We start from the raw sequence: 22284 nt of genomic DNA on the forward strand, positions 1-22284 counted from the left end.
TTCCGACTCAGGTGTGATGTCATTCACAGCTCCAACTTCCGATTTCCAGGGTAAATGGGATGCAGCTTAACTCCACATCTCTGTCCTCAGTGAAGGTCGCAGAACAAGGCCCCGCCTCCCATGTTCTGGCTGTCTGTGGGTTTGGCAGGGGGAGTCACAGAGGCCCCACTAAGCTAAGAGGACCTCCTTCTTCAGCTGGTGTCCATCAACAAGTTCTTGAGTTGCCCCTGTGAACTTCAAGCCACAACTCCAAGCAGCCACCTCAGCAAAGGAGGCTTTGAAAAGCTTCTCAGATTCTCTGTACCCCTCCCTCAAAATGCAAGAGAAGTTCATCTGCTGGATGTTGATGATTTGGCAGGTTAGGCTCCTCTGCCTGACATTTTCAGTTCATCCTCACGACATTTTTGTTGGGCTTTACCGCACCCAACCAGCAGCTTTTCCCTGTCGTCTCATCCAGCTCACTAGCAGGTGGGTGTCGTCAGTTGTCCAAGACACATGGCTGCAGTCCAACAGTACAACCACACAGCTGATCATCAATCTTTAGGTAAAAGTGTTTTGGTTATGGAGGGCATTATTCAGACTGCTACAGTTTTCAGGTGCTGATCACAACGAGAACAGAGAAAAAGATGGATCAGACACTTTTAGTGCAGGTGCTTCCAGGATCACGGGATGAACACAACTTTTATTTTTTCTGTAAGTAGTGTGCTGGATTCCTGCACAGCCTAAATATTATATGCTCTTATTTTTAGCCTTGTTACAGTGTTAATATTACATATTAGCGTAAATGATCCCTCACACTCATTGACTTGCAACAGGTGTCAAAGATGGCCGTCAACTAGGGCTATTTTGTTCCACTACTGTTGGGCAGTATTTCCCCATATTGTTGCTTTATTTGTTGGTTATTACACTGCATTGATAGTGTACTAGTTTTTATTTGGTGTCAGGGAAAATGTGTCAGTAATATATAGATTTCAAATGAAACTCATTTTCAATCATGTTGTATTTACAGTTTGGGTTTATACCAAATTTAATTTTGTGTAAAGCTTTTTATTTTACATTTTATGTCCACAACATTTAAAGCAGTTAAAGCAGACCAATATTTCACCGTGTTAGATCACAATCAGTAATCGGTTAAACAGTAAAGATATAATGGAAATGTATAACAGTCCATTAAAGGCCTTTAGTTACAGAAGTCTAAAAACAGAGTACAGTTAGGGTCTTGTGCATATGTCATATGGCATAATTCCTTTCAATTTTCACTTACAAATTGTAAAAAGTGTAATTGAAATATCATTTGCAAAATCGCTGAAACAAAGATGAATTCAGCAGCACAGGGAGACTCTGCCAGCTCTTGCAAAACTTCCAGAGTTGTTGATGACAGAAGCCAAGCAGAGCTGCTCTGCATCCTGTGGAGCTGATCTCTCCATCACCTCTTCTCCACTTCCACCTCCTCTTCCTCCACAAGAGGTCACACCACATGCTGTGGAGGAAAAAGATACTTGAAATCTCTTCATCCTTTTGTTAGTTTTTGCACCATATAGTGTCTGCCCCATTCATACCGTGGTAAAGTGCACAACAGTGTACGCAGTGATGATCACAAGGCCAATGGCAAAAGAAACAATCCCCAGGTGGAGAGCTTTCCGACCCAGCCGCTCGGAGCCCTCATAGTCCTCTTCCTCATAGCTCTTTTGAGCCTATAGGGTGAGTGACAGGGGAATTCAAGATTCGTTATGAAAAGGCATGTACTGTGTGATGGAGAAACACCTTCAGTGTCAATAAGGCGATATACTGTACATGGGTAGCATGTTACACATGTCCAAGGCATGTGTCTTTTATTGGAATCTGTGCTGAACATTTGGCGAGCAAATGATTCTGAATTCCAACCAAATGTCTCTCCTTGCACCTGCCTTTCTTGTAATATCTAATTCATATTCATATTGATGCTAATATCCTTAGCAGTGAGAAACAGTAGATTGCTGTCCCTCATCTTGTTACTCACAGCTACAGAGATGCAACAGCTGCTGTCGGCACGATGACTCAACACACCCGTCTCCCCTCAGACAGCTCAAAGACTTGAGACAAATGTAAATGAGTTGCTCCCATCTGACGCTTCTTTAAACTTTGTGGCTTCACGGCGAATGCGGAATAATTACCAAAATATGTTCCTCTCATTGAAACACAGATGGGGTAAATTCGTTGGGTAGAACAATACATTACACAGTTATAAACATGGTTTGGCACTTTGAGGAGTGGATGAAGTTGTCTGTAATAGCAATACATCACGTTTGCTGCTTGATCAGTAGACAGACATACATGGCAGTTAAGTGTTAATGTTCAATATATCCAGACCTGACATGTTGTAACCATCATCGTTGGTGTTTTTTACAACAACTGGTACACTAATCTCTAATCTACTTATCCATGTGACATGACACATGTTAAATGATCTTTATGTGCTGCCTGCAGATAACTTAAACTCATAAAATAAATCACTTAAATTATGTTATTCTGTAAATATCCATAAATAGGAACCAAGCATGTCAAGAAGCTTTCAGCATTGTATAACTTACCAGCACAGAGAACACCAGCGCCACAATATTGATGGGCCATGCAGGACAGAAACAGGTGAACATGGTGAGACAGAGATAGTTCCTCAGAGGGGGAATCTCCTGAGCCATCCCACATTTCAGGTAGTCAGCGCTCCCGTCCAGTGAGGACTTGGTGGTCATGACCGGCTGCCGTCCCCCGAGATAGTAAAAGCAGAGAGGCGAGGCACAGGGCTGAGACACTGGGAGCGTGGAGGTGGAGGCGAGGGAGGGGAGGCAGTGGAGCAGTGATGATGGAAGAGAGAAATCAGCCAGCAGAGAGATATGAGAGGGAATCAGAGGCCCGAGAAGTCTGAGCAGACTGAAGAAAGACAGACTGAGTGAATGCTGGTGTTACGTGGAAACAAGAAAAGGACTGGAACATTTTAAGATTGAGAGATATTTTTATAGCTTAGAAAATATACAGTAACATACAATTTTATAGTAATTTAGTAAAAATGCATATAAATTTAGTACAAATTTATAATTTTCCACAAACTAGTAGTATTTGTACAGAAAATATATAGTAATTGTACATTTGTATTCATTTAGTGCACAGTCATCGTATATATTAGTAGTTTAGTACAACTCAAGAGAATGTATTAGAAAAGCAAAACTGTTCTCTTTGCAGTGTATGTAAGGTTATACAATTATACAAAGCAGGAAAAACGCATCAGTTGTGAAATGAGGTTTCCTCATTTTGTTTGTTATATGTGACGTGAAAATGTGTGAAAGCCTCTCACCTTGTATGACGCTCAGATTATCCTGACCGCAGAGGACCACACAGCACAATGCTAATGAAGAATGATGCCCAAAATGTGTTCGACAAAAAATATAGCTTGAGCTTTACAAATGAGAAACACATTCTTTTCTTTTCGCCAAATTTGCATTTCTGTTAATCTCACGTTCAAAAGAAGAAGAAAAAACAGTACACATATATGGAATGTTTTAAAATAATTTATTAGGAATTTTAAAAAGTTTTTTTTTCAAAGGAATAAACATGACAGGAAAAAGAAAATCAGAAAATGTTACAGTGTTGACAAGATTGTTATTTTTCAGTGAAAACAGCATCAAAGTGTGACCTACCCTGGTAGGCCACAGCAGTGTGAGCAAGTGTATCAAAATGTAAAACCTGGTACTTTGTAGATGAAGAGTGCTTTGTTCTTAAGCTAACATTCGAAGGAAAACACATTTATCGTGATCGGCCAGTGCAACGTCCTAGTAGCTCTGAACATAATTGTTTTGGTCTAAAAATAGCTGTCACATTGCTACAGTCTGTGACTTCCAGTGGATATGCAGTGATGGATTGGGGGTGCGGGGGGGTGGGGGGTGGGGTTGACAGGTAAACAAGAGTTAATAAGACCCCCCCCCCCCCCCCTTTCTTGTTGGAAAAGCCACCTTTCTAAAAGGTTCAATCATCCTCACTTTGACATCGATGTTAATGTAATAATAAAAAAGTCAGATTCAAATTTCACATTTGCAACTGAGGTACCACCTCCCCCCCCACCCCACCCCCCCAAAAAAAACAGCACATGGCACATTGGAAACCAATGTGTATAAAACCATATGACACGCTCACGCAAACATCAACGCAACCTGCAGAGCAGGTCAGTCACAACAGTGTTAACTGCGCGTGACTGCTCCTGCACACTACTCCTTCACTTTCCTTCACAAACAATCATAGCATGTTGAAAATCACAGTTAAAACAACAATATGACAAAGTAAGAATTCAGCATGTTTTTTTTGTTTTTTTTTAACTCACACCCATATATCCCCAAAAGTAAAGTGTTGTTCCAGACTCAGCCTCTCTTCCCCTGAACTCAAAGTGTTTAAACTCTGAGGCAGTTTTTAAATGCTGTAACAGAATCAAATGACACATCCTGTAGAAAATGCCTGGTGAGGAATACAGTATGTGGCTGGTCTAATATTCACTGAAATGTTCTTGACATCCTCCATGTGAAACTATGATACGTAACAATCAAGCTTTCCGACACATACCAATTGATGAAAGAAGCAATCTTATTAGCCTCCCACCTCCCACACACAAACATCAGCTGAGCCCCTCCAAGAAACCAGAGTCATATTTACAATATTTTACAAAATTTTACAGCTCATGTAGGCCTATTATGTAACTGTGACTAATGACCTTTGTCTTCTGACCATTATTAGTGTAACAATGCTTTTGTTAAAAACCTACCAAGATATACACTTTGTGACACATTTTCAAGAAAGAGTATTAATCACAAATGTTTTGTTAAAATTCAGTATGAACTAGTGACAAATATACAGTTTTTCAGTACAAATTACAGCTCCTGACCATCAAACAGGCTTCACCTGGAGATTTGTCTCCTCTTATCTCAGAGAGATCAGGTTCAGAGGTCAAATAAACCAATAAAACACAGCCAAAACAGATAAAGAAACAATGCAGCCATCACACACGAAAAACAAAAACAGCATGGTGAAACATAACGACAGAGAGAAAAAAACAACACAAAAAAATACAGCATCTTATGTGTTGCGATTACATGTAGTCATAAACTTTTTTGCTCCTTTCATGAACTTTCTCTTCTTTTTTTTTTTTCTCAGGAGGGGGAGTTAAGTGAGGCGTCAGTAGAGTGGGCTGGGTTCAGGCTGAGACCAGGGTGGAGGGGTGGAGGGGTGGAGGGCTGAGGGTTCAGCTGCCCCAGCCAGAGGTGGACTGGACAGAGACAGGCCAGATCAGCTCCAAAGCAGCTTCAACTCCTTCCAGCTCTCAGTCTACATCTCTGCACTGACACAATAAGCACCTGGGTTACTCACGGGTGAGTCCAAATGAAACAGTCCTATATGTTAGGTTGAACAAGATGATGACTTACAGTCTCAGTGATAGCCGTTGGTGAAGGCCGTGGCGATCAAGGGGCCCTGTGGGAGCAGGCATACAAGTTTCAAGTTCACCAGTTGTTCTCAGACTTATTTCCTTCTTTCAGGATAAAGATGCAAATCAGGTGAAAAATGAGCTGCTGCAGTGTTTGGTTAGAAAGAAGAACTGCGCACATATTCTGAGTCATGATGGCCCACAACTCACAACTCACAACTCACAACTCACAAAACAAAAACACCAGAAATATCACTAAATTGTTCTATGGTGGGAAATGTATCGCTAAAGATGGATTCAACATCAGCACTTTGACAAGTTGGGAAATAAGAGTTATTTGCTTTCTTGCAGAGAGTTAGAGATTTTTACCTTTGGATTGAGCCAGGCGAGCTGTTTCCCCCTGTTTATGCTAAGCTAAGCTAACCAGCTGCTGGATACAGGTTCACATTTATGGACAGGCATCGTAGTGGTATCAGTCTTCTCATCTAACTCTCGGCAAGAAAGGGAACAAGTGTATTTCCCAAAATATGTTGAAAGCAATTTCAATAAAAAAGATGACCTCAAGCTTTATGTTATGATAAGGAATGAGGACAGAAACTAGTCTAACACAGAACTGAATGTTCCTGAAATGATAAAGTAATCAGTAGAGAAGATATCTTACCCCCAAACTGTGGCTGAATCCAGAGCTTGGGGAGGGGCTTGCAGCACTGAGGTAACTGCTGACAGCCGACTCCTGACCGGCTGTGCCATAAAGGTCCGCCATCGGCCCCGGGCTGCTCGTACCTAAGAATCCTGAGCGAGACTGGTTGGAGCCTAGAAGCAAAATAAAAACAACAATTTTCAGATTTTCTTCACATGCGAAAGAAAGTGTCTTTTATCAATATTTTCATAATAGCAATTAGCTCACAGTGATTTAACTTTTTTGGTTCACACTCTCTTTTTAATGAATTTCTTTCTTTTTGCTCTGAGACAAATTCCTTATATGCGCAAACCTACTTCAAAATAAAAGTTTCTGATTCTGTTTCTGATTCTGTACATTCTGTACATTGAGAAGCTGGTCCCAGAAAAAAAAAGTTTCAATGTTCATACCTCTAACTACTGCTGCTGCTGCCGCCGCTGCTGCCATGGGTCCATATGCAGACAGAGGAATGGCTAAAGAGACAAGAGAGGCAAAGATCCAGGTTCAATGTTTTGGTGCGCAAACACAGAGAAATGAACTAATAACAATGTAAAGTCTCTCTCCAGTGACCCCAGGAACTTTCTGATGATTTCAATGAAGCCTTGTGAATACACAGACATAGAAGTAAAGACAATGAGAGCATTGCTGATAATAAAACTAAACAACGACAGACGGGTTGATGACGTCACTGCAGGGAGCCTTTAGATTGAAACCTTCCGCATTACTGTCAGCAATCCTGCCTTCAGAAAGAGACCGAGGACGACTGACAAACACAAACATGCAAACCAAAGAGTGTAGCAGACTGACAGCATGCTGCTTGTAAAGTCCAGAGGAGTGACTGACTGACCTGTGAGCTCAGGGGGGTGGGGTGAAGTCAGAAGGGGAGTCCTCTCTAAGTGGAACTCTAAAACAGAAACATCAGAGTGCTGTTGAGACACACACACCACCATCACCAGCAAGGAGAACACACACACACACACACACACACACACACACACACACACACACACACACACACACACACACACACACACACACACACACAAACACAGGCAGGGAAACCAAACAGGAGTTAAAGGATGGACGAATGCTTTCAATATAATGGTATTAAAATCAGTATTAAATAGCAAAAAAATACAGCAAATGTTACAACAATTTCAATGCAAGGGTGAGCTTTGATTTCATAAATATGTAAAACACCTAATTGTGGGAGCAAACCCTAGATTAGCTTCATACACTCAAGTGAAATACACTGCCATATGCACAAACACAACATTTCCACTCCCTGATATTTACAAGCAGCCATTTACACTCACAGTGTTTCACGTGCTTCTATGGAAACATGTTTGTATTTGTGACAGTACTGGTTAAAGTTAATTTATCAGGTGAGAGGAGTATTTACACCAAAACTATGCTTTCATTGAAACGTGTTCACCTGCTGCTCGGGCATTTAACACCTATTTGGCTATGCTGCAACTATTAGATAGACTGCTGTGATATTTGCTGCATAGAGACCTCTAGAGGATAAGATCTATGACTTTTCCTCTCGTGCCATCATCAGGTCATCATTTCAATTCTTCCAATAATTTGGTTCATGACCAAATCCCTGCTGTCAGCCTAAACGGTACTTTGTGTTAAATGCTGATTAGCAAATGTCAGCATGCTATCATGCAAAACTATGATGGTGAACCTTGTAAATACTACCTGCTAAATGACAGCATGTTAGCATTGTTACTGTTAGCATTTAGCTCAGCTGTGCCTAAGTACAGCCACACAGAGCTGCTGGCATGGCTGTAGACTCCTGTTAAATGTGCAGTGGCCCAACACTTTGCTGCAAGTCATTTGATATTATTTAACAACATTGAACACAACTTTTATTCCCTTCTGTCCCTAAATGTAGTGAATGATCAAGTGTGTATATTCTACAAGGGACACAAAGATGATTCTCATGTTTGTGCTTTCATTGTATGACAGGTGACCACCGAGCCAAACTCTAAAGATATTTACTTTTTTGTCTCACCCATCACAATGTACCTATAACGCTGAAACCCTGAACACTTGCACCTGCTAGCTACATGCTAACTAAATATGGCTGTAAATCGACTTCTCAGTTGACAGCGTGTATCAGGAGCAGAAGTGTGCTGTGATTACCAGGGAACTGGTAGGTATATCCAGGAGTGATGCCAGCGTAGCTCCGACTGGTGTAGGTGGCTGTCTGGAAGCCTGGATAACCTGTAGAAACAAAATCCCTGTTAACATCTGGATCCTTGCAAACTAAAAAACGAGTGGCCACATGCACTAAATAAATAACAAGTGTGTGGATGTGCTGCTCCCCTAACAGTAAAACACGGTACAGTCTGTGACCAGATGGGTGATATTCTTCACCTGTGGTCTGGATTTCTGGACTGAGGACTGAGCAGTGCACAGATATATTTGTTTGTATTCAACATCCTGACACCTGGATAACCGACCTTAGAACAACATTCAGATGGATGAGAATAATGTTATCTATTATGAGCTCCCCAATAGAACACAACTAATTTAATATTTTTTGTGTGCATGTGGTGGCATATCCTTTAATCTGCACTGTCTAGTCAAAGCAATGAGATACTGGAGAGAAAGAAGCTGTTCTAAGACTGAACAGCAGGGGGCAGCATTGGTAAGTTTAGCTTCAGATGCACAAACCGGTCCTAGTGTTAAGATCTGTTAATGGGTTGGCACTTCAAGTCAACAAGGAGATCAGAATTATTAAAGGGCCATTCCACTATTTTTACACCTGAGATTCAGTTTACCCGTCATGAGGAGTACTAGTCAGCTTCAGGTGAAAACTGCGGAGGGAGTTTTCTTTAAGTAAATAAAAGCACTGTGAAAAACACTGCCTATAACTTAATATTCACAGCTGTGAACAGTTTCTACGAAGCAGGAGGCTTGCTTTTCACGCCACTTCTAAAGTCTGAGGTCTCAAGTGATCAAGGCTGCATGGTGGAGAGTTGCGACCAGTTTAGTGGTCAGCTTTCTCCCCATGAGGCACCATGTGACCTTCCAGACAGCTGCGGTCTTAGCGCAGGAATACTTGTTGTCATGTTCGTGTATGCTGCCACATCCTTCCTGTCCTGATCAATACCACCTTACCTAGCATACCAATGCCCAGCATGAAGGCGTCCATTCCATAGGGCATCACACGAGAGCGCCCCCTGGCTGAGCCCGTGGGGGACATCACCTCTTTGGGCTGAGCTTTCTTACACTCCACCTGTTTCCATGCCAAACACAAATCATTACTTCTAGTTGCTACATAACCTGCTGATGCTAGAAGTCTTCCACCAATCGAGCTGCTCACCATTTTGTTGTTGATCTCGTGGAAGTGGATTTCGCAGACTTTTTCCACAACATCCTCGTTCTCGAACGTCACAAAGCCAAACCCTGGAGAGGACAAGGCAAGTTCATGAGTAAGAACATTTCACACAGTACGGGAGAGATAGACAGTAGGCTTTTCTGTGCACCAGCACGGCTAATAGTCTCCAGTAATCAGTGCTGTAATAGCCGCTTAACACATTTGCCCCCCTTCCCCCCCTTCCAATGCTGCTACTCTGCACTCATCCTTTCTTCCCTCCCTTCCTGGCCAGAAGGCCCAGGCAAAGCCGGTAGGCTGTCATAATCGATCAGTCCCAGGGTGGGGAGGAGGTGCTTAAGGAGGCTTTATCCTGATCCAGATTAACGGACTGGCTAATTAGACTAGCCCTGTTCGTCTTCTCCAGCTCAGCCCACAGGAAGGAGGCCCGTGGGGGGTGGAGGGTGATCAATAGATACCCTGGAAGGACCGGAGGAAGAGTAGTAAACCAACGAAGACGAGGAGGAGATGTAGGGATTGAACGGACATGGAGATGGGTCAGTCTGTCTCACCTCTGTGTCTGTTGGTGGTCTTGTCGAACATGAGCATGGCATCGTCGACCTGGGGGCAGACAAACAACACAGTTTTTTTAGGCAGGTGCTCTCTCTCTCTCTCTCTCTCTCTCTCTCTCTTGCCACGCAGCATATTGCCTGACCTCAGCCCTTCTCAAGTTCTGCAGGGAGGCTCAGCAACAGATGGACAGAAAGGAGGGGGAAGGAGGGACGGAGGGAGGGAGAGGACTGGAGACGAGCGACAGGTCACAGAAAGGAGGCAGAGGGGGCGAAGGCAGGAACATATGAAGAAACACTGTACAACAAGCCCTGGCGCTGGATATGACCAGCGGACATAATGGGTGGCATGAAAAGTTGGAAGTCGTATTTGCTGCTGAACTGCCCCGGTCACAATCCTCCTCACAGAGAGCCCATAATCCGCCGCCTTCCCCCCCCCCCCCCAAAGTTTGGCATTCCCATGGCAACTGTACAAGAAGTCCATATGAAAGAGCTTGAGCCAACATCAAATATGCTTTATGAATAGTGGGAGAGTGCCAGTGAGACAAAGTGGGCCGCAAAGAGAGAAACACTGAAAAAGAAATGGAGCCAGTGGTTAGCAGGGAGGTGAATCCTGTGGGCAGGTGGAGACTCGATGAGAGGGGAGAGCTGATAGCGAGAGGAATAGCGACAGGTGGAGATATGGTGAAAGAGAGCACAGAGAGTCCTGTAAGAGAGGGAAAGAAAAAAAAAAAAAGATTGGGTCAGAGTGGAAAGGGAGGAGAAAGAAGAGACAAAAGGAGAGGGAGAACAAAGAGGCCTGGAGGCTTTGTTTGTTGGCACAGTCAGCTATAATTCCTCCTCCTCTTCTCCCTTTGACCTCTCCCTCCGGACTGGCCTCTCTTTATAGAGCAAAGACACAGGTGTCTATTCTACACATACACACACACACACACACACACACACACACACACACACACACACACACACACACACACACACACACACACACACACACACACACACACACACACACACACACAGAGTGAGTTTGTAATGTCAAAGTTGACCTACTCTTTTGCTGCCCCCCCCCCCTTCTCTCTTCTAAAAAGCTGACATGTTTATACTCCAGTCTGCACACACAGGTCCAAATAAACATTTGGTAAATGAATCTGTGCTCTCAGTCTATAATAAGTTTACTGGATATAGGCCACTGAATAATTTGTCATAGTCACATAGTCACACAGCACACTGGGAGTGTGTGTGTGTGTGTGTGTGTGTGTGTGTGTGTGTGTGTGTGTGTGGACCCCTAAGGGCAGTTTGCCTACAGAAAGGTCAAAGGTGAGGAGTGTCAGTGTGAAAGGGGACCTGTTACTCTGATGCCTCTCAACTCACTGCTTCCTTCCAGACTGACATTTTGCTCAACGCCAGCAACACGTTCAATGCTCTATCTCTGCAAGAACACTCTATATCTTTGCCATTTAGCTGACACCTTTATCCAAAAGACTCCTCATATTGACACGTATTCAAACAATCAATTGTTCAGAGAGCGAGAGTTAAGAAGTCAAACACACGGGAAGCTAGACACTCCCAACAAGGACACACAAGCGCTCTGGGAGATGCAATCGAAACATCACAACAAAGCCTGCAGTTCCAGTTTAACACCGCACACTGAGTCAATTGCACATCATTGCTTGATGTTTTAAACACTGCATATTTTAATGGCGTACCGCCGGACAATATTCCCTCTTATCCTTTTTTTTTTTTTTTTCCTCCTCTCATCTTCCCTGTTATCCGCTGCCCATCCCTCTCCGCGCTCCTTTGTCCTCACCAGGACGGGACACAAAAGGTCCAGTGAGGCAGTCTAATCAGGAACTTCCATGGATGGCTGGAGCCTACATTTCACCATCCATCCCCTCGATATCTCTCTCGGCAAAATTCATCTAGACGTTATGATTGAGGAGGGAGCACGGGGAAACTCGAGGCCAAACCTTTGGCACTGAAAATAAAGTGCCACGCAGTCGGAAACGCAGCGGCTAAAACGGAGTCTTCGCATGTTTGACTTTGAAAAGTTCTAAAGGCTCGAGGTGCAGATTTGCGCCTTTGCTGTAAAAAGTTTATATGATCTTTTGTTTTTGTTTTGTCGAATTTCTCATGCACAAAATCAACCAAATCTCACATGGCAGACTTATTATTGATGGTCAGTTTCCCATTACAATACCCATTTAGGAGTGTAAACAGTCCAGAAACCTCCAGTATGCAGATAACTTCTGGACAAACTAACAAAATATTTGTCTAGCTTTGTACAGAGGCATAATGGCCCCCGTAAACCCCCCTAAAACACCATCTTTGCCCCAGTTCCCTCTCTTACGCCTCCGCAAACCTCTCTCAATCAGGCCCTCCCTCTTGTCGGGGCCTTTGTCAGCCCATCATCTATTCTCTGCCTCATTTCTGTCAGAGCCCTCAGAATATCCAAGAACTTGGGACAAAACTTCATAAAGAAATATTAAAAAAAAAAAACACAAACAAATGCGTGAATGAAGGCTTAACGAAGGCAGGTTGTTTGGAGCATTTGGTCGACTTAAATTTATTGGTACTAAACTACTGAGTTGACCCCCGCCCAACTCACGCACACTCATGCTAACACCCCCAAACACCACCTCGTCCCTCCTCCATCAGAACAAAACCCCCTTACCCACAGAATTACTTGGGGACAATGGGCAAGCCAGGTCACCACGGTAACGGGCCAGGAGGGGGTTGTGGGTAGGAGCAGCTGTTACATCAGATTAATTCAGATTCTGATAATCCCTCCTCCTTCCTCGCCATCACCACACACTCACCACAAAACTTTTCTCCCCCCCCTCCTCTTCTCTCCCTCTTCAAGTCCCCCTAACTTCGCCTGCTGCTCCCGGAGCCTCTCGGCCTCGTTATTTTTTTCCCTTCCTACCCTCTGCAAGCGTTTTCTCTCCCTCCTTTCTCGCCCTCCTCCTCCTCCTCCTCCTCCTCGCAGTAACCCCTTCACTTCAAGGCGGTCGCTCGACTCCAAGTGAAGTTTTTCTCAGCGAAGTTGCGGTGAATCAGACTCGGCAGAGCTGGTGGGATGTTGTGCTACGTGTTCCTAAACTGTTGATGTGTTTCCGCACAAATACCAACGAGACTGTAATCCTTAGTTCCATTCTGATCAATTTTGCCGATGGTCTGTCAAACATTGTGTGACATCCCAGCAACTTTAACACTCTTAAAAATATCTCTCACCTTCCCAAACTGGTCAAAGTACTGTTTCACGTCCTCGATGGTTGTGTTCACTGACAGGCCTCCCACAAAGATCTTCTTGGTTCGAGTCACTAACTGTAAGAAGAGGAAAGGCACAGATGAACACATTGCTTACTTCTGACTGTCTGCTATCGTCTTGTACATTTCTTATTATATAATATATATCTAGTAAGATAAGGCTTTTTGTCAACAATACAATTCTAGGCCACTCTACTTTAATAATAAATCAATTATATTATTAGGGTCAAATGTACATTACTCACTTACACACCAGTATTGATTTTTCCTGTTACTGTAATTGTTACTACATTACACAAAGCAAGTGCTCTCCTTACTGCTGATTAGAAACAGAATATTCATTATCCTCTCGTTAAAAGCTCAGTTAGATGAGAAATAGCAGAAAACCTTCTTTCGGTGGAACTTAAACTTGTGAAAATAAAATTAAAACTTCAGGCAAATTGAGCATTGACACGAAAAAAGTCATGTAATGTATTGTGTGAGCAATTAAATGAAAAGTGTCTTTACAACATGGTTACTATTCATTTATCTGTGTAGTGTACAGCTCGATCTAAGGAGGCTTGAAAATAATCATAAAACTTTTCTCTGAGCGACCGTATTTATGTTTAATACAAACACACATTAATGATTATATTCCATAACATAATTTAGCTTTGTTACTAAACACTGTTTCACTCTGGGGACGGTTTAACACTTTCACTTGAGGCCCAAACAGGAAAACAAAAAAACTCTCCCGTACGTCGGTTTCTTGTGTGACGTTTGCCGTCTTACATTACACACAATCTTTGAATAAAAAGCAGTGTTTCCTGTGATGGACACAGAGCAAATCCTGGGTTTACACTTTAATTATTTTGCATCTTTTGCATCACTTTCTTTCATAGCAAAATAAGCTTGCTCAGTCAGACACGCAAAGAGCAAGACAAGCAGTGTCTCACGGCACAGGTTACATATACTTTTACACTTCATCTAAATGTAACATATATTGTTGTTAGTTCACTGGGAGTGGATGCAATTCTCTTTAAATATAGAGAGGAATCAGACACAGGGAAGCGGGTTGTCTGTTAGATTTACACGCATCAACTGGACGTGTGCCTGACATCCATTAGAATTTAATAACACTAGACAATATACAGTGTAATGTATTGAGCATACAGGAGACAAGAACCAGTTTTATACAGCATATGATTCAAGCTTTATATTAATGTAAGTCAAACTGGGATATTACAACATTACTACAAATTTCAAAGTATTTTCTTTACTTAATTTCTTAAGTGCTTCACTTTGTATTTCCATTGTGCGCTGCATCATGGGACTATACTGTCCATGAAAAGCACATTCATCAATTTCATGTTGGTCTTTTATGTGTAGCTAATTTAATCATTTTATCCTTGTACATACATCACATACGGCACTTGATGCAGACATTTCTGGAAATTTGTTGTGTTCATTTTGTGAATGGTACAAGGCTACACGTAGAGCTGGGTGATATGGAGAAAATCTAATCATCTAATTTGTCAATATCTTTCACCAAATACCTTATTATCGATATTGCGACGATGGGTTGAAAGGTTAACTATTGGTGCTTTTGAAAAATATTTACATATTACAATATTCCAAATCTAAGACGATCCCTAGCCTAATTCCACAATATTGATATTATATCGCTATATTGCAGTAGCTGCACTACCAGTCCCCCTTCACGCTGTTTGCCTCACTACGGTATCCTTTCTCTTTCTCACCATGTTGTTGTTCATGAAAGAGACAAACACGGAGATCAGGACACAGCGTACTTGAAACACAATACCGACGTTTAGGTGGGTTTAACAACAATGAGCGTCTTTAAAAGTTGTCAACTTTTGTTTGTGAACACACGATCACATAACAGTTCAGTGACGTCAGCGCTGCTCCCGTTCATCAGATTACGAGGCATTAGCGACACTAAGAGACACACACACTCGCCTGCTGCAAACAATGCACGTGAAACTAACACAGGGAGACGCTTTGACTCACCTTGGGCTGAGCTCTGCGAGGGAATGCCACCTTAGGATCGATCTGCGCGAGAGAATACAGAGAAAGAGAGGAACGGTTAGTGTTGTGTCACGACACAGATGACACAGCAACCTGTCGCCTTCCTTTGGTGTTCTCAAGACATCACACAGCCTCATCTTTCATTCTTTAACGATGAATCCATGTTATTATTCCATGTATTATTCACCAATCCTAAATCAAAGCAATGACGGTAAAGACACCTGTCTTTTTAAGGATCATCCCTCTCGGGCCTCACTGCGCTGGAAAACAGAATGACACCATTTATAATTGTGAAGGAAAGTTGTGAGGAAGTTGACATGATATGAACAGTATGTTCTCAAATCAACACCCATCGGTGATGTTTTCTCATTATAACCTGCTTCCTGGTGTACGTTGACAGCGATGTAGCGGTAGATGACGGATAAAGGAGTGTATATTTAAGATGCAGGAAGCGGTAATACATTTGAATCATTTCCACTGAAGGTTGGTTCACAGAAATGACAAAAACAAAAATCAGCTTTCCTCTAGTGGTATTCAGTTGCAGATGGTTTTGCTTTTATTTACCCAGGTTGAGAGATTAGCCATTACAAATGATATTTAAAAAATGTAACACCTCTTTACAGAAACAATGTTGCTTTTACTCTTGATGACCCACGAAACATGCAGCCAATAGTTCTCATGGGAGCTGTTCATTTGGTAGAAAGTAGTTCAGTAGGACTGAGATTTATCCAAAGCAACTGCAACATTGTTAATGGGAAGAAAATCAAAATGACAGATACCCAAAACCTGGGCAAGGAAAAGCAGAACTACCTTGGGTGTAAGTGAATTATTATTACATTTTTTTTTTTACAATTTGGGGATGTGACAACCATTAAAACATCCTATCTTCATAGAACTCACTGTACATCTGTTTGTGATGTTTAATCTGAAATACGACCACACACATTTATATTAGCATAAAAACCTTCAGTGTTTGTGCATCTATGTGCAACGTGGATGTGCGTTTATCCCACGTTTTTTTATATGTATGCTTGCTTGTGTTTATATTCCAGTATGTGACGATTTAAGAATCGTACTTGATTGTACATGTGTGTGTGTGTGTGTGTGTGTGTGCAGCTGTGCTCAGGTGGAATGCCTGAGAATGTCCCGTGAACTCCTGCCTCTCTCGTCACTATCATGTGACATGTGATCTCCTGGAATCTCACACGGGCACTACAATCACAAACACGCCTCACCTCGGGCGAGGAGAGCCCGAGAGGGAGGACAAGCGCGTCCGAAAGAGAGTGAGCGGACCAAGGAGGGAGAGGAAGACGGGGACAGAGGAAAAGGGAGCTGTCACTCAAACCACACACTGACGGCAAGATCCACCCATTTTTTGTTTGTTTGTGTTTGTTTGTTTTTTGCCGCCCTCGGCTTTGGACGGAAGCGATGACAACAACAGCGACCATTCATCCTCCTGCGTGCTTTTAGGTGATGCCGATCGTCCTCTGCCCTGCAGCTCCTTACGTTTACACCCAGGAAGAAGCACCAGCTAGGCCTTTTTTGATATTAATCTCTACACTACAGCTACAAAACACAAACAATAGAAATGTATACAAAATATATGGTCGAGCCCACTGAACGTCACCACGGTTAAGATTGGAGAGAGAGAACCACACCATGCCACGAGGATGCAATCATAGACAGGCTGTAAAATTGGATTTTGAGACCTCTATATTAGTCTATACTGGTCTAACAGAGCTAGAGAACAACTAGACTACGCCACACTGTACTGCTGTTACACTAACAGATGGTGAGACAGTACAGCGCTAAGATTAGTCCGTAACCATGAGAGGGTAGAGTTGAACTACGGTAGAGAGCTAGAGCCTCTATGGCAAACAACATGCGTTTACCAGAGTCAGGGTGACAGTGTTGTTTCTACTTGAATAAGAGTTGACATCACCGTATGTTTTTTCTTCTTTTTCTCTTTTGTTCTAGAGAGCAGAGTGAGAAGACTAGAGGCTAAGACTGGAGGATCAGATGCAGAGTCTACTGTTTAGTTTCTATGGTGGCTAGACTACTCTGATAGTCACCTCCGGTCACCAACCCTCCTGATGTCCAACACTCCTGTGCACATTCAAAAACAAACAGACACACACAAACAAACAAAATCAAACAAATGGCAGCACACAGCACATCCGTGGGGAGGAAATAGTGGACATTAAAAGACAAAAAGTGGCTGAAATCGTTTTGTTTTTCGTGGAGGGGGAAAAGAAAGTTGATCATAGCAAAGTCATGAGATGTATATAAAATCCCCCTCCGCTCAACAGAAATGTGTTTTGCTTATTGTTAATTCGGCAGGATGTTTGAGCGTCACTCTGCAGTTTGACTCGTTGTACTTACCTAAAATCGGACTTTAAGGAGTTTACGTACAAACATGATTTGTCACAACTTGTATGAAAGCCAATCGCGGCCCAGTATGCAAATTACACGAGTGTGGTAACCTGAAACTATAGTGCGCTGAGATTTTTGTGATGTAGCAAAAAAATATTTGTGTATTTTAAATGTTTCATTGAGGGAGAATAAGTACCGAGAATTTTGAGAATTTTTATTGAGGTAATTTAACTTTTTCCTTTTGGAAAAAAACCAGACACACATTATGAATCCACCACATATGTCATAAAACATGGCTAGAGGGAGTCTTCAACTTTCTTCTACAGAGAGATGTGAAGATGTCAGAGGCGTTTGTTTGGGAAGAGGCATAACCGCTCCACACTCACAGCAAGGTAACAGGGATGAAGCTGAATGTAATTCCAAGAGAGGTTTATGAAATCAGGGCAATCCCCTTTGTCCAACTACATCCCGGCTATGCAACAGTTAGTCGAGCACGCTGCCCGTCACAGCCTGAGCTGGGAACACACTTAACGCAACATGCCGATTGGGCAGCGCTAAACATCTCTGAGGAACAACTCAAGCTTGTTGACTCCAATCCTATTAGTTAGGAGAGCCATACTAATCACAAATGGGGTTATCCTGCCCCCCCCCCCCCCCTCTTCTTTCCACTCAGGTCAGCATGGAAATGGTTAACGGGGGCCGCCACACACACATATGCCTGATGCAACTCTGCAAAGAGCTCTGTGACGTTGTTGTAAACCTCTCCGCTGTGCACCTTGGAGCTGCAATTGAATGGAAACTTTTGTCCCACAAAAGGTGCAGTTTGCATCGGCCGTCACTAACTTTACGGATAGCAGGAAGCTGGGAGGGCATCCAGAGGGGCAACTAGCAGAGCAGCAGTAACATAAATCACAGTAGAAAAAAACCTGCCTTCCTAAAGTGGTCAAAACCGGGCTGCATCTGTCCTTCAACACAATAAGTACCAATAAATTCCTGTGCAGCACTGTATTTGCTCTTCAGACTCTGGGCTGTGCAAAGCTCTGTTAATTCCAGTGCCGGAGCGGTTCAGTCGGTCACAGCATGGCACATTCTTTCTGTTGCCACTGGAGAACTTTTCTCTCCCCTCTCTAACAGGATAACCTGTTAGCATGAGAGAGAGAGAGAGAGAGAGAGAGAGAGAGAGACAGAGAGAGAGAGAGAGAGAGAGAGAGAGGTAGAGGGGGGGCAGGGTGAGCAGTCTAAAAAGGCCTACTCTACTCACCATCCAACCCCTGTGGCTGATCACTGAGCCCTCTCCACGCCAAACACACATTCTCTGAGGCTGCACACACACACACACAGCCCCCACCGAACGCCACCGACACACCTAACTGCCGGGCCACAAGGGGCCCTGCCGCGGCCCACGAGGCTACGCACGGTTAACGCACGCAGAAGTTAAGGGGAGAAATTAAAATTAAAAAAAGGGAAGGAATCATCGTCCCCGGGCCTCTTCCATAAATACACTTAATAAGTCGTTTATCAGGAGAGGCGAGGTGAGGATAAACCGCCAGTATCACGGCCGCTGATATCTGTGACCGCTTATGCCGTCTTGATTTCTGGAATCCGAGAAATGATTGTAAACGATGTGCATTGTTATCTTCCTTTTTCTTTTCTTCTGTGACAGAACCATTCTTCAACTGTGGAGGGGAGGGGGGGGGGGGGTCACTATGGCAACAAACCCCATGGCGAGTTAGTGGCGTCCAACCATGATGCCTCCACTTGTCATAGCTGTTGTGCCTGCAAGTGACACTATAGCAGTAGGGCACTGGGGGAAACTAAATCCAGTTTGATTGCACCCTTCCTAATTTTGGATTCATCATAACAAACATTTCTCATTTCCTTGTAACTTTCTACAGCAAACAACCTGTTTTGTTTTCTTCTTCTTCTTTTTGTCTTATTTCTTTCTTCAGCACCTCCACTTATTCTCTAAAGATTTGAGAAGGTGCATCGCTCAGAGCACAAAAGGGGAAAGAAGAAATAGCCTCCCCTCATTTCAATACAGTGACTAACCAGCAGCCATCCCCACTCCCACAGAGGAGAGAGGCGGGGGCAGTGGTCCCTATGGTGACCAACGGGCCACATTGTTCCCAGACCGACCCACATTCATTACTGACAAAAAGACACACACACACACACACACACCCACACACACACACACATACATACACACTGCAACACAGGCAATTAATGCATTTTAAGTTACGATTCACATAGGTGAAAGGCCTGGCTTCCTCATCACTATATCCACAGTTGTATTTTTCGTGAGATCAACAGGAAGCTGTGAGGAGTTTGTTTTTTGCTTTCACACCTTGATGGTTTCAGGTTGCATTTGCTGGTTCCATTGAGAAACTTTTTTTTTGGGGGGGGGGGGGGGGGGGGGGGGGTTAATTCTACCCCTTGGGACAGAAAAAAAAAAAAGCAGAAAGAAAGTTTTTTGGTTCACTCTTCCTAGAGACCAAAATAAAAAAATTGGCAGTGAGAGCAACCCTGTCCGGTTGCCCTTGTTTCTATGGGAATTGACACTGGGTGACATTTTCTTGCCGTTTTGGCCGAAGAGTGAAGACGGAGCACATTCTCCCAAGTGTCTCCACTGTCGACTACTGACTCAATAAAGTGCTCCCATCTGAGTTGTGGCAGCGGACGCAGAAAAACATCGGCATAGGGGAGCCCGAAGTAAACTAAAATACTAAAAAATGCAGCAATGAAACACCTCTCTAGCGGATTATTGGAAAATCCACTAATCAAACACTAAGCAATGGGATTAGCCGGTGGTGGGAAGTAAATACAGAGAACTCACTGTTTTTGAGTCCAACTCGTGCCTGGTTTGGGCCAAAACTTTATCCACGCCAGGCTGATCAACAAAGGTGACGAATCCAAACCCTCTGCAAGACATCAGGGAGGGGGAGAAGGTATTAATGACACAGAAACCGATGGTGACATGTAATGATACGTTATGAGCAGAGAGGAATCACAGAGGTCAGATAAACTTTCAGCTCCGGCGTAGAAGCCGGCCTTACAGTTCCCTCACCTCGAGCGCTTAGTAACCGGATCTCGCATCACCATACACTCCTTCACCTCGCCGTACTTGCAGAAGTACTCCTTCAAACCCTCTGGAGAGAACAAGGTGGAGCGGACACACGTTAATTTAAGAATCAAGAGGTTAACGAGACATTACAACTTTTTTAAATAATCAAATCAGCAAAGAGTTTGGCGAAAGAGAGTGTTAACTGTTTCACTCTGCTGAGATTTCCCTCACCAAAGTTCATACATGTTTTTTTATTAAATCAGTCAAACCTAAAATGACGACCTGTAATCAGGACCCAGAAAACGTATTGAACGAATATTATGAACAATAATTCCAAGTAAAATTTCTCATCTTATTACAAATTGAATAATCAGATTTCCCCATTTTTAAGGAGCTTTAAAGAATCCCTCATTCATTCAACGGTAGTTCTGAATGGGTGCATTCATTCTGGAGCAGGATTTACACTCAAAACTCAAAGAAGGGAAAACAAATAAACAAATCCAATGTAAGCAAGCAGGAGTAATAAGAAATACAGCTTTTAAAATAAGTTTCCATTAGTTCCATGTGATCCACGCCAGGAGTTTTAAAGACAGATAGTGTCATTTCTGGAAGAGGAAGGGGTGGAAACAGATTTACCTTGTGTTGTTTGCCAGCTGAGTCCACCTATGAACATTTTGCTGTGGAAAAAGAAGAGAGAAAACATTTTGCATATTCATAAAAGGGGGATTCAGGTTGATTAATATTTATATATTATACAGTAAGACACATTTGGTATTGAGGTTTTAAATTAAGAAGTGTAATCCTGGAGGTCAAGACATCATTTCTGATTTTAGATGAAGGCTCTCTGTGTGGAGGTGTGTGAGTCTGGTTGCAGAGCGGACCAGAGTCCCCCTTTGCAGAATGTCCGGTTTGTTTCTAAGCATATGTCGGTTAAGAGAGTTTCCTAAAAAGTTGGGGTTTTTTTCGTTTCGTTACCAGGGGTCGTGAGGGGAGTCCGTGGTGGACAGGCTGGTCTGGCTCCCTTCCGTCTCCATTCCGGGTCCTCGCTGTGTGTTGTGAGTGAGAGCTGCGTGTGTCCGAGCCGAGCCGTGCGGGAGAACAGATTGAGTGAGAGAGGAGCTGGGCGGGTTTGGCCCGGGGTGACAGAGAGGGGAGCGGGCCAGATGCAGGCTGGGACAGACTCCACCTCCTCCTCCAGTCGGTCAATCCCGCTGCTGTCTCTCTCTCTCTCTCATCCCACCACCGAGGCACGCGGCCCCGGCGTCAAGGACACAGCTACCAACCACGCCGCTTCCGCTGCACCCCTTCCAAAATAAAACCCTGGTGGTGCGTTTTACAGAGAGAAGTGACCTTTCGGGCTGTCAAAATCAGGGACGTGTAGTAGGCCTACTTGGAAACTCTGTATAGAGAAATGGGAAAACAACGTACTTGATTACTCATTTATGAAAAGTAACAGGCAATACAGTATACGCATGAATATCCTTCATGCACAGCTTTTTTTTTTACATTTTATTCTTTATTGATCAAATATTT

At 43.3% G+C, this 22284-nt stretch overlaps 2 protein-coding genes across 3 annotated transcripts; both read right to left on the minus strand.

Moving 5' to 3' along the window:
- Nucleotides 1–1426: 1426 nt before the first annotated feature.
- Nucleotides 1427–2729, minus strand: LOC306697024 (transmembrane protein 233-like; the record flags this gene model as incomplete). Its single annotated transcript, XM_079160764.1, has 3 exons — nucleotides 1427–1456; nucleotides 1560–1694; nucleotides 2571–2729. The coding sequence occupies 3 exons, from the start codon at nucleotides 2727–2729 to the stop codon at nucleotides 1427–1429; spliced, it is 324 nt and encodes a 107-aa protein (XP_079016890.1).
- Nucleotides 2730–4160: 1431 nt separating this feature from the next.
- msi1b (musashi RNA binding protein 1b) lies at nucleotides 4161–21839 on the minus strand. 2 transcript variants are annotated; one of them, XM_079161566.1, is made up of 15 exons: nucleotides 21727–21839; nucleotides 21388–21428; nucleotides 20755–20836; nucleotides 20524–20608; nucleotides 15297–15338; nucleotides 13251–13343; nucleotides 10020–10068; nucleotides 9457–9539; nucleotides 9252–9369; nucleotides 8271–8351; nucleotides 6967–7023; nucleotides 6530–6592; nucleotides 6102–6253; nucleotides 5442–5487; nucleotides 4161–5351 (listed from the first exon to the last, which is right to left on the minus strand). In XM_079161566.1, the coding sequence occupies exons 1-14, from the start codon at nucleotides 21783–21785 to the stop codon at nucleotides 5446–5448; spliced, it is 1047 nt and encodes a 348-aa protein (XP_079017692.1). In that variant the 5' UTR covers nucleotides 21786–21839; the 3' UTR covers nucleotides 4161–5351; nucleotides 5442–5445. The 2 variants fall into 2 exon arrangements, with proteins under 2 accessions (XP_079017692.1, XP_079017691.1); XM_079161565.1 differs by having other exon boundaries at nucleotides 4161–5356.
- Between the last annotated feature and the right edge of the window lie 445 nt (nucleotides 21840–22284).

The sequence above is a fragment of the Pholis gunnellus genome (assembly GCF_910591455.1).
Source record: "Pholis gunnellus genome assembly, chromosome: 6".
Lineage (NCBI taxonomy): Eukaryota > Metazoa > Chordata > Actinopteri > Perciformes > Pholidae > Pholis > Pholis gunnellus.

Bases quoted from the DNA above. Each gene is read 5' to 3' on its own strand.
- msi1b (XM_079161566.1), bottom strand. From the start codon at position 21,785: ATGGAGACGGAAGGGAGCCAGACCAGCCTGTCCACCACGGACTCCCCT. The intron at 20,609-20,754 runs GTGAGGGAACTG...GATGTCTTGCAG, and splicing joins CCGGTTACTAAGCGCTCGAG to AGGGTTTGGATTCGTCACCT. The intron at 15,339-20,523 runs GTGAGTTCTCTG...TCTCTCGCGCAG, and splicing joins ACGAGTTGGACTCAAAAACA to ATCGATCCTAAGGTGGCATT.